We start from the raw sequence: 11,055 nt of genomic DNA, 5'->3' as shown, positions 1-11,055 counted from the left end.
GGGGGAGGGGGCGGCGCGGGGCCCGCCGGGAACTGTGGTCCGTCCCGCCGAGGAACGAAGAGGAGCTGGAGGCCTTCCGGCGCGGTGACGTCACCGGGGGCGCCGCGCGAGTGGGCGGGGCCGAAGGCGGCGGCGGCGGCGAAGATGGCGGACCTGCTGGGCTCGATCCTGAGCTCCATGGAGCCGCCGCCCGGGCTGGACGACCGCGAGGCCCGGCGCGCCAGAGGTGGGTGGGGGAGGGGGCGGGAGGGGAGGGGGCGAGGGCCCGGGACCCCCCCGCCCCCGCTGAGCCCCTCCGCCGCTTCTCTCCCCGCAGAGCAGAGCGCGCGGCTGCGGACGCTGCAGGAGCAGGAGAAGCGCCAGAAGGCCGCCTTCCGCAAGAGGGTCCGTCTCCCCCCCTCCCTCCCTCTCCCTCGGGGGCCGGGCGGGCGGGCGGGAGGCAGGGGGCTCCGGCGGGGTCTCTGACGGCGCTTCTCCCCCAGATGGAGCGGGAGGTCTCGGCCTTCCTGCAGGAGAGCGCGGAGCCCCGGCGCCGCTTCCGCCCCATGAGCAAGATCGAGCGCAGCATCCTGTGAGTGGGGGGGGGAGGGGAGGGGGCGCTGGGTGGGGGAGGGGGGCAGGAAAACGCCGGCTGACACACACACCACCCCCCGGGACTCCGCAGGCACGACGTGGCGGAGGTGGCCGGGCTGGCGTCCTTCTCCTTCGGCGACGACGAGGACTCCCGCTACGTGATGCTCTTCAAGAAGGCAAGGGACCCTCCCCCCTCCCCCCGCCGCCCCCTCCCCCCGCATCCACGACCCCCCCTGACCGCCCTCTCCCCCCTTGCCCCCCCCCCCAGGAGTTCGCGCCCTGCGATGAGGAGCTGGAGGCCTACCGGCGCGGGGAGGAGTGGGACCCCCGGCAGGCCGAGGAGCGCCGCCGAATGAAGGTGCGCGGGGGGAGGGGGCGCCGGGGGGGGGTCGCGGGGGGCGCCAGGGGGTCCGTCCGGCGTCTGAGGGGGCGGCTGGTGTCCCCCGTTGCTCCCCAGGAAGCGGCGCAGCGTCAGGCGGCGGAGGAGGCGCTGCGCGGGCCGGCCGAGGTGACCCCCCCGAGCGACTACAAGGACAAGTACAGCCACCTGATCGGCAGGGTGGCCGCCAAGGCCGCCGCGCAGGCCATGGAGGCCAACAAGGCCTACGGCTGCGGTGAGCGGGGGAGGGGAAGGGGGCGCTGGTGGTGGGGGGAGGGGAGCCCCCTCTGGAAGCCCCTCACTCTTCCTCCTCCTCCTCCCCCAACTGCAGTGCCGGTGGCCAACAAGAGGGACACGCGCTCCATCGAGGAGGCCATGAACGAGATCCGGGCCAAGAAGCGGCTGCGCCAGAGCGAGGAGGAGGCCAAGAGCTCCTAGGGGCGCCCGGTGGCCCTGCTCCAGCCCAGCTCGTGTTGGGGGGGGATCCGATGGAGACTCTCATCCTCCCTTCCTCTCCCTCCCCCCCTCAAACTTCTAGCTAGAATTTGCTTTTTAATGCGGTAAAAAAGCATTTTAAAGGCTGCCTTAGCCAAGCGAGGAAAGGTGGCAAGGGGTGTGCCCACCGGTGGGGACGAGGTCTGTGTGTGACTAGGCATCCCCCTCCCACAGTTGCCTCCTTTTTCTGCCGATTGAGCTCCATTATCCAGTTTGGCAGGTCGCTTTTGAGCCACGGGGGGTCCCCATCTGGCTTAGTTGTGGGGCTGCAGCCCCCCAGCGCTGCCACCCAAACTCCCCACTCCCATCCCACTTGTCTTGGGGCTGACCTTTGCCCTCTTAGGAAGAATCTCCTCCTGTCCCTGGAATATCTGGAGCTGAGCTTCCTTCTCCTTTCATTGCCCCACCCCTGTTGGCCAAGTGCCCCGTTGTTTGGTGTTCGCACAGCTCAGTTGGTAGGAAAGAATGGCCACCGAGAGTGGCCGCTTGGCTTCCTTTGGGGCGGCAGGGCAGACTTCCTGGTCTGCTCCCTTTGGCCGGCTTCAGTAAGTGTGTGTGTGTATGTGTATATAATGCCAGGTTTTTATTCCCTCCTTCCTCCCCCTGTCCCTTTGTTTTGGGAGCCCACAGATGGAAGGCAGCCCAGAAGCCAGGTTGCAACATCTGGAGGGGGTGTTGTGTACCCATCCCATTAAACTCTTCCTGTCAGTGCTGTCCTTGGTTTGCCTCCAATCCTTTGGGAAGAGTTTCATTTGCTCAGGCAAGAGAAACCGGTCGAGGTGCGTCCCACATTGTAGCTTGAGATGAGTGGGGAGCCAGGCCTCTTCAAATTAGGCTGTGGAGGTTGTGCAGCATGGGGTGGGCCTGGGCCCTCGGGGCTTGGGGGGATGGAGGGCAGGAACTGGGCTTTGGGTCTCACTTTGCTGCCCTCCTGACTGCCCGCAGTGGGGATTCTGAGCTTGGCCTGGTGAACGTGGGACCCTTAGGCAGATCTAAGAGGCATGGCAGGAAAGCAGGCACAGGTGGGGGGAGCCCAGGCAGCTTCACTCAAGAATGACACACTCAGTGCAAAGTAGTTGGCATAGCAGCCTTTCTATTCAGCCCCCCAGGGTGGAGTTGGGGCGATTTCACAGATCTTTTGTAGGTGGTAAGAGACAGAACCAGGCCTTGAAGGGCGGGGTCCGTTTTGGCAGGCAGAGAGGCGGTTCCACTCAGCCCCCCACCCGGCTCACAGTCTGGAGCTCTCACTTGGCCAGAGGGTGCCGGAATTTGCGGCCGGCAAACTGCGCTTTATCAGCCAGCTCTTCCTCGATCCTGTGGAAAGGCAGAGAGGCCATTAGCAGCAGAGACCACCCACCCCCAAAAAAGAGGATAGGGGTGTGTCTGTGGGGGGCGGAATTGCTCTCCTCACCTCATCAGCTGGTTGTACTTGGCCAGGCGCTCTGAGCGGCAGGGGGCTCCGGTTTTGATCTACAAACGGAGGGATTGTTTTAGGAGGAGGTCGGGTGCCCCCCAGGGGCCCGAAAGGACAGAGAGGAGGGGAGGCCAGTGTCTCACCTGCCCAGTGCAGAGCCCCACCACCAGGTCGGCAATGAAGGTGTCCTCGGTCTCCCCAGAGCGGTGGCTCACCATCACCCCCCAGCCGTTGCTCTGGGCCAGCTTGCAGCTGGAAGAGAAGGGAGGACCTGAGCAAGCAGCCGGAGGTCACCTCCACCCGAGAGACCCCCACCCCGCTTACAGAGGGGACCGAGCCTCCAGCTTGTATCCTCGCCCCACCCCCACCCCACCAAGGGACTCACGCCTGGATGGACTCAGTGACGGAGCCGATCTGGTTGACCTTGAGCAAGAGGCAGTTGCAAGCCTTCTGCTCCACCGCCTGCTGGATCCGCTTGGGGTTGGTCACCGTCAGGTCGTCCCCCACGATCTGGATCTGCACCTGAGTCAGGAATTTCTTCCAGGTCTCCCAATCGTCCTGGTCAAAGGGGTCCTCAATGGAGACCACTGCAAGGGAGCAACCGGGAGTCGCACCCCAATACCTTTACGGGCTGAGTGCCCCCCCTCCGGCCCCTCCTCACCTGGGTAGTTCTTGATGAAGCTCTGGTAAAGCTCGCCCAGCTTCTCCCCAGAGATGTAGCGGTTGGGGTCATCGGGGGACTTGAAGTCCAGGTCGTATTTGCCTTTGCGGAAGAACTCGGAGGCGGCCACGTCCATGCCAATCACGATCTTGTCTGGGTAGCCGGCTTTCTCGATGGCGCTCTTGAGCAACTCCAGGGCTGTGGGGGGGAGGGGAAGACAGTAGCTCCTCAGCAAAACGAACCCCTCCCAGTATAAGCAAAGGGGGCAGGTCTGGATTGCAGGAAATCCCCCCTCCCCCCCCCCGGTCTGTGCCACTCGGGGAAGCTGGTGGCAAATCCTCACAAAAGCCAAGAGAAGAGGCTAAAGGCTCCCCCAGCTCAGTTGTTCCCTTGCAAACATTTCTTTACCCAAAGCAGGTAACATATTGGTGCGCTGATGATATTCTCTCGTGTGGTAATGAAATGTCTGCAAGAAAAACACTCAGCCCAGAGGGCCCCACAAGTGAACCCTGACTTACAAATCCTAAGAGGCAAAACGTCAGCTGGCTTGAATATGTGGGTTAAGCCCATAATTTGCATGCGGCAAAAGAACAAATACAAATGGGAATGATTTGCATATGACGAACCAACAAGGGAACGAGAGTGAGAGGCCGCTCTGAGTGCCAGGGGAGCATTTTTGGGGTGGCCCCCAGGTGGAAAATGGGCAGGAAGAAAGCAAAGGAGGCGAATCCGTCACTGCCAGTGAGAAATTGACCCGGGGTGGGGCTGTTCTTAGTTGTTTTACAGTCAAGGGGTTTGCTGTGTGTCGCTGATATTGGATGTCTTGTCTCAAGATGCGATTGTGTCTGCTTTTGTATGTCGATGCTGTGGTTGAGAGTTGGGTTGTGTGTGTCTGAACAGAAGCAAAAATTGTGCTGCGGAAGGAAGGTTCCCACCTTCTTCATTATGTTATGTTAAACCTGAGAATGTCAAGAGAAGCAGAAAAGCAAGTTGCAAAAGGGCTCCTTGAGAAGGGGAGGTGAAAGCCCCCCCCCCAAGGAATGTGGACTGCATCCAAAACATGAATGTCAGGAAAGGAATACTTGGAGGGGATTTGATCCCTGCGTGAAGATTGAATTGCGCACAGGGCGTGTGAACAGGCCGGGAGGGAAAGGGGAGGCAAGCAGGTCCTGGTTGGAAGGTGCCAAGGAGGCCCACAGAAGAGAGGGGGCAGATCTGGAGGACCCGCGGAACGTAGGGCACAAGCGCAGAGTACATGGAGAGCAACAGGGATGCGTGTGTGCGTGCGTGCCCTGTTCATGCCTTTGATGGCTCATTTGCTTGTACTTTGCCTACAGCCACTCCCCCCTCCCCCCAAAAGCAAATGGGGAAAAGATCAATGGTCCTATTGAATATCTGCTGGAGACGGAGCCCAGCGCTGAGGAGGAGGGCAGCCAAGGCAGAGCCGGTCAGCTTCTCCAGTCCCAGGGTTGAGTTTCCCTCCGATCAAGGGCCGGAGCTGGACAGAAAGTTGATCGGGGCATAAAGGCTTGAAAAGAGTTCAGCTTTCCAGAACTGGATTAATTGCACCCAAGGTGCCAAGAACTTGCTCCTGGCATCCTGGGAGCAGAGCATGCACCAGAGGCCGGGACAGCCAATCTCCCAAGAGGCTGGGGCGGAGGGGGGGTTCCTCTGGACATTGGTCAGTCGGTCCAGCATCAATTAGGGGAGATAGTTGCCAAGGGCATAGTGACCGTTCTCAATTCTTTGCAGCTGTGACTTTGGTAGAAGGTGGCACAATCTGTTTATTATCCTGGGACTTTTCGCTTAGCAAGATGAAGAAGGGCTGAGGGCAGTGGAGCTGAGTGGAGACGGAGCTGGTCTATTCAATAGGGTTCATGGAGGGGCATGTCCCTCATTCTGAAGATGATGATTCCACGATGGAGGTTGAATCCCCTTCAGGGCATGTACCCACAGGAGACTGTCAGGGATGCTTTCAGCTGGATCCCTGCTGACAGCGGGGTGGACTTCATGACTTCTGGGAACCCTCCCAACTCTAGGATTCCGTCACCCTGACCCCCAGGAACCCCTGGGGGAAAAAATGGGCTTCCTCTTTCTCCACCTACTCTGCTCAGGCAGCAAAGGCTTTCCTAAATTTGTCTGCTTAAATCAGGGGTGTGCAACCTTGGCAACTTTCTGTGGACTTCACCTCCCAAAATTCCAGAGTCAGCTTTGGAATTTGGCTGTGGAATTCTGGGAGTTGGAGTCCACAGGTCTTAAAAGTTGCACACCCTTGGTTGGCATTACTTTTTTGTAATGTTACAAAACATGAATTACTTTTAGGGAACTTGTGTTAGGGGTGAAAATCTTTTCTGAATGCCCCTTGGGTGAAAGGGCAGGAGACAAGCGGGGGGTTGGGCCCCTTGACCCTTGCTCCAGCCTGCTCCCCCCATCCCATGAAGCCTTCATCCCCACCCAGCCAAGGCTCCGGTTAGAGCCCACGAGGTAATTTGGCCCCGGCACACAAAGGCCAAGGGGTGCAGGGTGTGTGTGTGAAACACAATCCTTGTGGCAGCAGCGTCCAGCTGACAGCAGCCTGTCGTGAGAGAGGGGAATACGCCTGCTCCACATATCCCCCCCCCCAACGCCCTCACCTTCATTGTTCTCCAGGATGTTGGGGGCGAAGCCGCCTTCATCCCCCACGTTGGTGGCGTCCTTCCCGTACTTGCTCTTGATCACGGCTTTCAGGTTGTGGTAGACCTCGGCCCCGATGCGCATGGCCTCCTTGAAGGTGGTGGCCCCCACCGGCAGAATCATGAACTCCTGCATGGCCAGCTTGTTCCCCGCGTGGGAGCCCCCGTTGATCACGTTGAAAGCCTGGTTGGGTGGGGGGCAAGCAGGTGCTGACCCCTCGGACTAGCTGCGGAAGAGCTGGGGGTCTGCCCCATGTCCTGGCAGAGCTCAGTTCTTGGGAAGCCCTTCCGCCCCCAGGAAGACCCACAGACGCTCCTGTCTTGCAAGAGCCCTATGAGCTGAGGCTGCTGAGCCCCCTCCTCTCTCTCCCCCCATCTGGCCCACTCACCGGCACTGGCAGGATGAGCTCCTTGTTCCCAGCAAGATCCGCGATGTGGCGATAGAGGGGGACCCCCTTTTCGGCCGCCCCGGCCTTGCACACAGCAAGGGAGACCCCCAGGATGGCGTTGGCCCCAAACTTGGCTGTGAAGGCAAAAGGGTCAGAGGTGAGCTCCAGCCCAGCCTCAGGGTAAGGCTTCTCTGCCCGGGGGGAGGGGGAGAGACAGAGGAGGTCTTATGCATCCCCCACTTACATTTGTTCTCCGTTCCGTCCAATTCAATCATGACACGGTCGATCTTTTCCTGCTCAACAACGCTAATTTTCTGCCAAGGAAAGAAAAATGGATTATCTTCAGGAAATACCAAAATGTGGAGCCACAAAATGACGAAAAGATGCCAAGCTCCCTATTTGGTCCTTAAAATTTAGCAAAAAGTCCCTTTTGGGAAGAGAAATGGGGACAGAAGGCGACTGCAGCTCTGCAGCATTCCTACCCCCCCACCCCCCCACCTGAAAAACACAGAATCCCACTGAAAGCCTCCTGCTCCAGGGTGGTCACATTCCCCTCCCCCCAATCAACAAGGGGCACTCTGAGGTGGGGGTGGCTTCTTTAGAAGAGCAAGGGAGTCAAGGGAAAGCATCAGCTGGAAGCCACCAGCAGTCAGGCCTTGGAGGGATGCAGCAGAGTCTTTGGGACCTCCACCACAGGACACACGCGCACACACACACACACCTGGCAGGGCTGCTGCCCAAGACTGGCATGGTTCTCCCCCCCCCTCACCTTCTCAATCAGGGCTGGGGCAATTGTCTTGTTGATGTGCTCCACGGCCTTCAACACCCCTGGGGGAGAAGCAACCAGCATTAAGGGGGGTGTCACCAGAAGCATGCAGGAGAGGACCAGGCCTCCTGGGGGCAGCAGCAGGAGGGATACCCCATACTAAGCGGAGGGCAAAGAGCTCCTGTCATGGAGAATGGACAGAGGATGCCCACCAAGGGAGCACCAATGCCCCCCCATTCTTCCTTCTGCCTCCCCCCAATAAGGGCGGCTTCATCCTGTCAGAGCCTTCCCATCCTCCTGCATTCGTTTCCTCCCAAGGGTGGGGGTTGGCCAGCCCCACAGAGGCTTTGGAGAGGGGAGTCTCACCCCTCCCATTTTTCCCCTTACCTTTGCCCAGGTACCTGGCTTTGTCTCCATCCCGCAGCTCCAGGGCTTCGTAAATGCCGGTAGATGCCCCACTGGGCACTGCAGCCCGGAAGCGACCTGCTCGAGAGAGACGGGGTCAGCAGGCCCCAGGCCCACTTTTTGGAAGGGAGGGCATCCAGGCCTCCTCCCCCGCCCTTCCAGGTACCTTTGGCCGTGTGCAGGTCCACCTCCACCGTCGGGTTCCCCCGGGAGTCGAGGATTTCACGGGCATGGATCTTCTGGATTGACATCCTGCAGGGCAAGCGAGGGCGGGCATGAATGGCGGCTTCATCTCCTCCAGCTGCCCATCCCCGTTTGTGCGGAGCCAAGAGCCGGCTCGGTCCCTGTGCTGATGGGTGGGTGGGGGGTGGGTGGGGGGTGGGCCGGAGGTGGAAGGAAGGGCACAGCTGCCAAGACTAAAAATAGCCCCCAGCCCGCTTCTCCTCCTGCCCAGCTGGGTCCGACCTGCCAGGGGCAGCTGCAGGCGACACCAAGAGGGTCTCTGTGATCCCCCAAACGGAGGAGGGGGCTCTGCAAAGGCCCCACTGGGGGATGTGGAAGACCTGCAGGAGGCCAGAAGTGGGGATCCCAGGAGAGGTGGGAGGAGGAGGGGGCCTTTCTCTGGGGGGCTCCCAAATGATATCTGCACAGCCAGGAATTGCGCTCCCCGCCCCCCCCCCAGCTCCCTCTGGGAGAACAAAGCTGGGAGCCAATCCCTGTCCAGCTATGCCCCCCCCCGCTGGAGAGACCCCAGGGCAGGCGAGTGCTGCTGCCTGCAGACCTGCCCCTCCACGACCCCCCCGATACCCCCCCCCGGTCCAGGGCTCACTTGCGCGGGATCGGGGCTGGCTGCACCGGAGCTGCTGGCAGTGGCGGGGGCGACCGGAAGCCTTTATGGGCTCCGCCAGGCCCGCCCCCCCGGCCGCAGTTTAGGGACCATCGGCAAAGGGCGGACGGGCGACGGCGACCAAAGGCAGGGCGAGGCTCCCCGGCCCGAAGGCGGCCGCCTCGCGAGGACTCCCGGCCGGAGCAGCCCCGCCTTCCTGCGCGGCATCTCGGCTTCGGCGCCGGCCCTGCGCGGGGCTGCTCGGAAGGGGCTCAGCCCAGGCCGTCGGGGACACCGGGCAGGCGGCGGGGCGAGCCCCCTCTGGCCCCGGGCGGGAAAGGGCGGCTCTCTCGGCCTTGCCGGGGACGCTTCGGAGCGGGGAGGCCCTAGCCCCGTCGGCCACTTCGCGCCGCTCCCTGGGCGCCCAGCCAGCGTCTTGGCCTAAATTTAGCCCCGCGAAAGGTCGGCGGCTCCCTCCAAGCAGCCGCTTAAAGGACAGGCGGCAACTTGAGGAGCCGCGGCCGCTCAGCTTTCAGCCCGGAATGCCCCCCGACCCCCCCCCCACTTGGCGGATAGGGGCAGCTGGGGGAGAGGCGGGGAACCTGGGGGGGGGGCTGCACCGGGTGCATTTCCGCCTGTCTGGGGCAGAGCAGAAGGCGGCCCTTCGGGGAAGGCAAAGGAAAGGAGGCACGGGGCACAGAAACAAGGGGGGGGGCTGCAGAGGGAAGAAACGGGGGAGGGCGGGTGTCTCCGCCCCCCACTTGGAAGATATTGGCTGGGGTTTGCATTCCAAGGCCGGCTGGAAGATACTGGTGGGGGGTGCGGCATTTTGGGAGTCTTCTGGGTGGGGGGGGCAAATTTGCAATGCTCTGGCCAGTTGTAGGATTGCAAATCGGGAGTGGATCTCCTGAGCCTCTATTCCTCTTCTTCCTCCCCACGCCCCCCCCCCCCCCGATCATTGCCCTGTTGAGGAGCATCTGCCTGCCCCCTGCTGGCCCCTCTTCAGTTTCGTCTTGACAAGAAGCTTGGGGGGGGGCGGTGATTTCGCCTCCCGTCAAGCCAGCCCCCCATCCCCCGGGCTAGGATCCCTTCTGTGCCCCCCGGGCGCTGCTCAGATCTGTGGGTTCTGGAGTATCAGCCGCCCCTCCCCCACACCGGGTGCGTGTGGGTGACGCGGTCAAGAGGCTGAAGCGTCCAAAGGTAGAGCAGGAGAATCCCGTCGTCAGCCGTCTTTGCTCAAGAGGGCGACTTCTTGTTTTATGTTACATTTTTTATTTCAGCTTTTTCAAATTATTTATTTGAGTCTTTTACGACTGAACGGTTTTAAAAAACGAGTTAAATGAAATAAATGTAATTCTTATATCCTCCTTGGTGTCCAGCCGGTTCGTGAAAGATGACCGACAGCGACCAGTTTCCTCCCTGGGCGGCGAGTCGTTCCGTGGCTCCTGAAATTGCGGGTGGGCCTGGCACTGCCCGGTGTGGGTGGGAGGGGATGGTCAAAGAGAGGGTCTCCCTACTCAGGAAAGCAAGGCAGAGCAAGCAACCCCCACCCTGTGCCCCACCCACTCAGCCATTACCCAGAAAGTCACTGAATGCCTGCTGGAAAAGAACCAGAGGGAGACGCTGCCCAGGCCTCCTGGGAGGAGCAAAGGGCCCCAGGAGCCCCTCCCCATCCTGCCTGGCATCAGCACACTGCCCTGGATCAACCACCAGAGGGCAGCCACTGCTGCCCCCGCAAAGCCCCCTGCCCAGCCATTCAGCCCCTGCCTGGAGCAGTCTGGCCTGTGCCCATGGAGTCTCCCCTGGCATCGCCTGCCTGGTTCAACACACACAGGCACCCCTGGGCGCTTTCAGGTTGCAAGTTTCTGGATGCATCTCACCCACCCCCACCCCCTCTGTGTGTGGCTGGCTGTTGAAACTTAGTTTGGTGGCCGAGTTCCAGGTTTGCCTAAAATGGGGGGGGGGGATAGAGAAACAGTCGGGAATTTCCAAAACTGAACACTTAATTGATGCTCCCTGCTCGAGCTGCTGTTTGTGCTCCTTTTTCTTCCTCTTACTCCGTACTGGATTTTTGCTTTTGGCATTATTTTATTTTGGGCTGCTTGAAGGCCTGCTGGCTGCCATTGTTCCTCCGGGGCAGGGGACTCCACGTGCCCTTAAGAGTCGAGGCCCAGGCGGCCGGCCCGTGCCTTGGTGCCACCCACCTTAGTGCTTCTAAGCAAAGCAACCACAGGCATGTCAAAAGTTCCTGCCTGAGTCAGAGTCTGGCAGTTTCTAGAAGGAACTGCTTTGGCGGCTGACCTGGTGATTTGTTCCTGTTCTTTGGGCCCCTTCCGAGGCTCCATCCCGTCCCTTGCGACACTCACCTGCTGGGCTTTGTGGTCCTTGGCTGTTCCGCTCTTCTTCCCCTTTTTGGCTGCCCCTCCCTGCAGCCCTCGAGACCTGTACGTGAAGCCTCCCAGGATCAGCTGTGCC

The 11,055-nt window shown here is 60.9% G+C and overlaps 2 protein-coding genes across 2 annotated transcripts; one reads left to right on the top strand and one right to left on the bottom strand.

Annotated features, from left to right (window-relative positions):
- Window positions 1–34: 34 nt before the first annotated feature.
- Window positions 35–1,485, top strand: SPAG7 (sperm associated antigen 7). The gene is made up of 7 exons (XM_070954732.1): window positions 35–226; window positions 317–384; window positions 483–571; window positions 665–749; window positions 842–931; window positions 1,031–1,187; window positions 1,284–1,485. The coding sequence occupies exons 1-7, from the start codon at window positions 145–147 to the stop codon at window positions 1,388–1,390; spliced, it is 678 nt and encodes a 225-aa protein (XP_070810833.1). The 5' UTR covers window positions 35–144; the 3' UTR covers window positions 1,391–1,485.
- Window positions 1,486–2,513: 1,028 nt separating this feature from the next.
- On the bottom strand, window positions 2,514–8,691 carry ENO3 (enolase 3). Its single transcript, XM_070954692.1, has 12 exons — window positions 8,584–8,691; window positions 7,921–8,006; window positions 7,737–7,832; window positions 7,353–7,411; window positions 6,828–6,897; window positions 6,584–6,717; window positions 6,156–6,378; window positions 3,523–3,720; window positions 3,247–3,448; window positions 3,005–3,113; window positions 2,859–2,917; window positions 2,514–2,761 (listed from the first exon to the last, which is right to left on the bottom strand). The coding sequence occupies exons 2-12, from the start codon at window positions 8,003–8,005 to the stop codon at window positions 2,692–2,694; spliced, it is 1,305 nt and encodes a 434-aa protein (XP_070810793.1). The 5' UTR covers window position 8,006; window positions 8,584–8,691; the 3' UTR covers window positions 2,514–2,691.
- Window positions 8,692–11,055: the final 2,364 nt, after the last annotated feature.

This window comes from Pituophis catenifer, unplaced genomic scaffold (assembly GCF_029215685.1).
Source record: "Pituophis catenifer annectens isolate HBS135680 unplaced genomic scaffold, rPitCat1.0.hap2 SCAF_15, whole genome shotgun sequence".
NCBI classification, from domain to species: Eukaryota; Metazoa; Chordata; class Lepidosauria; order Squamata; family Colubridae; genus Pituophis; species Pituophis catenifer.
The sequence above is the reverse complement of the archived record's forward strand: the minus strand, read 5'-3'. Positions and strand labels throughout refer to the sequence as shown.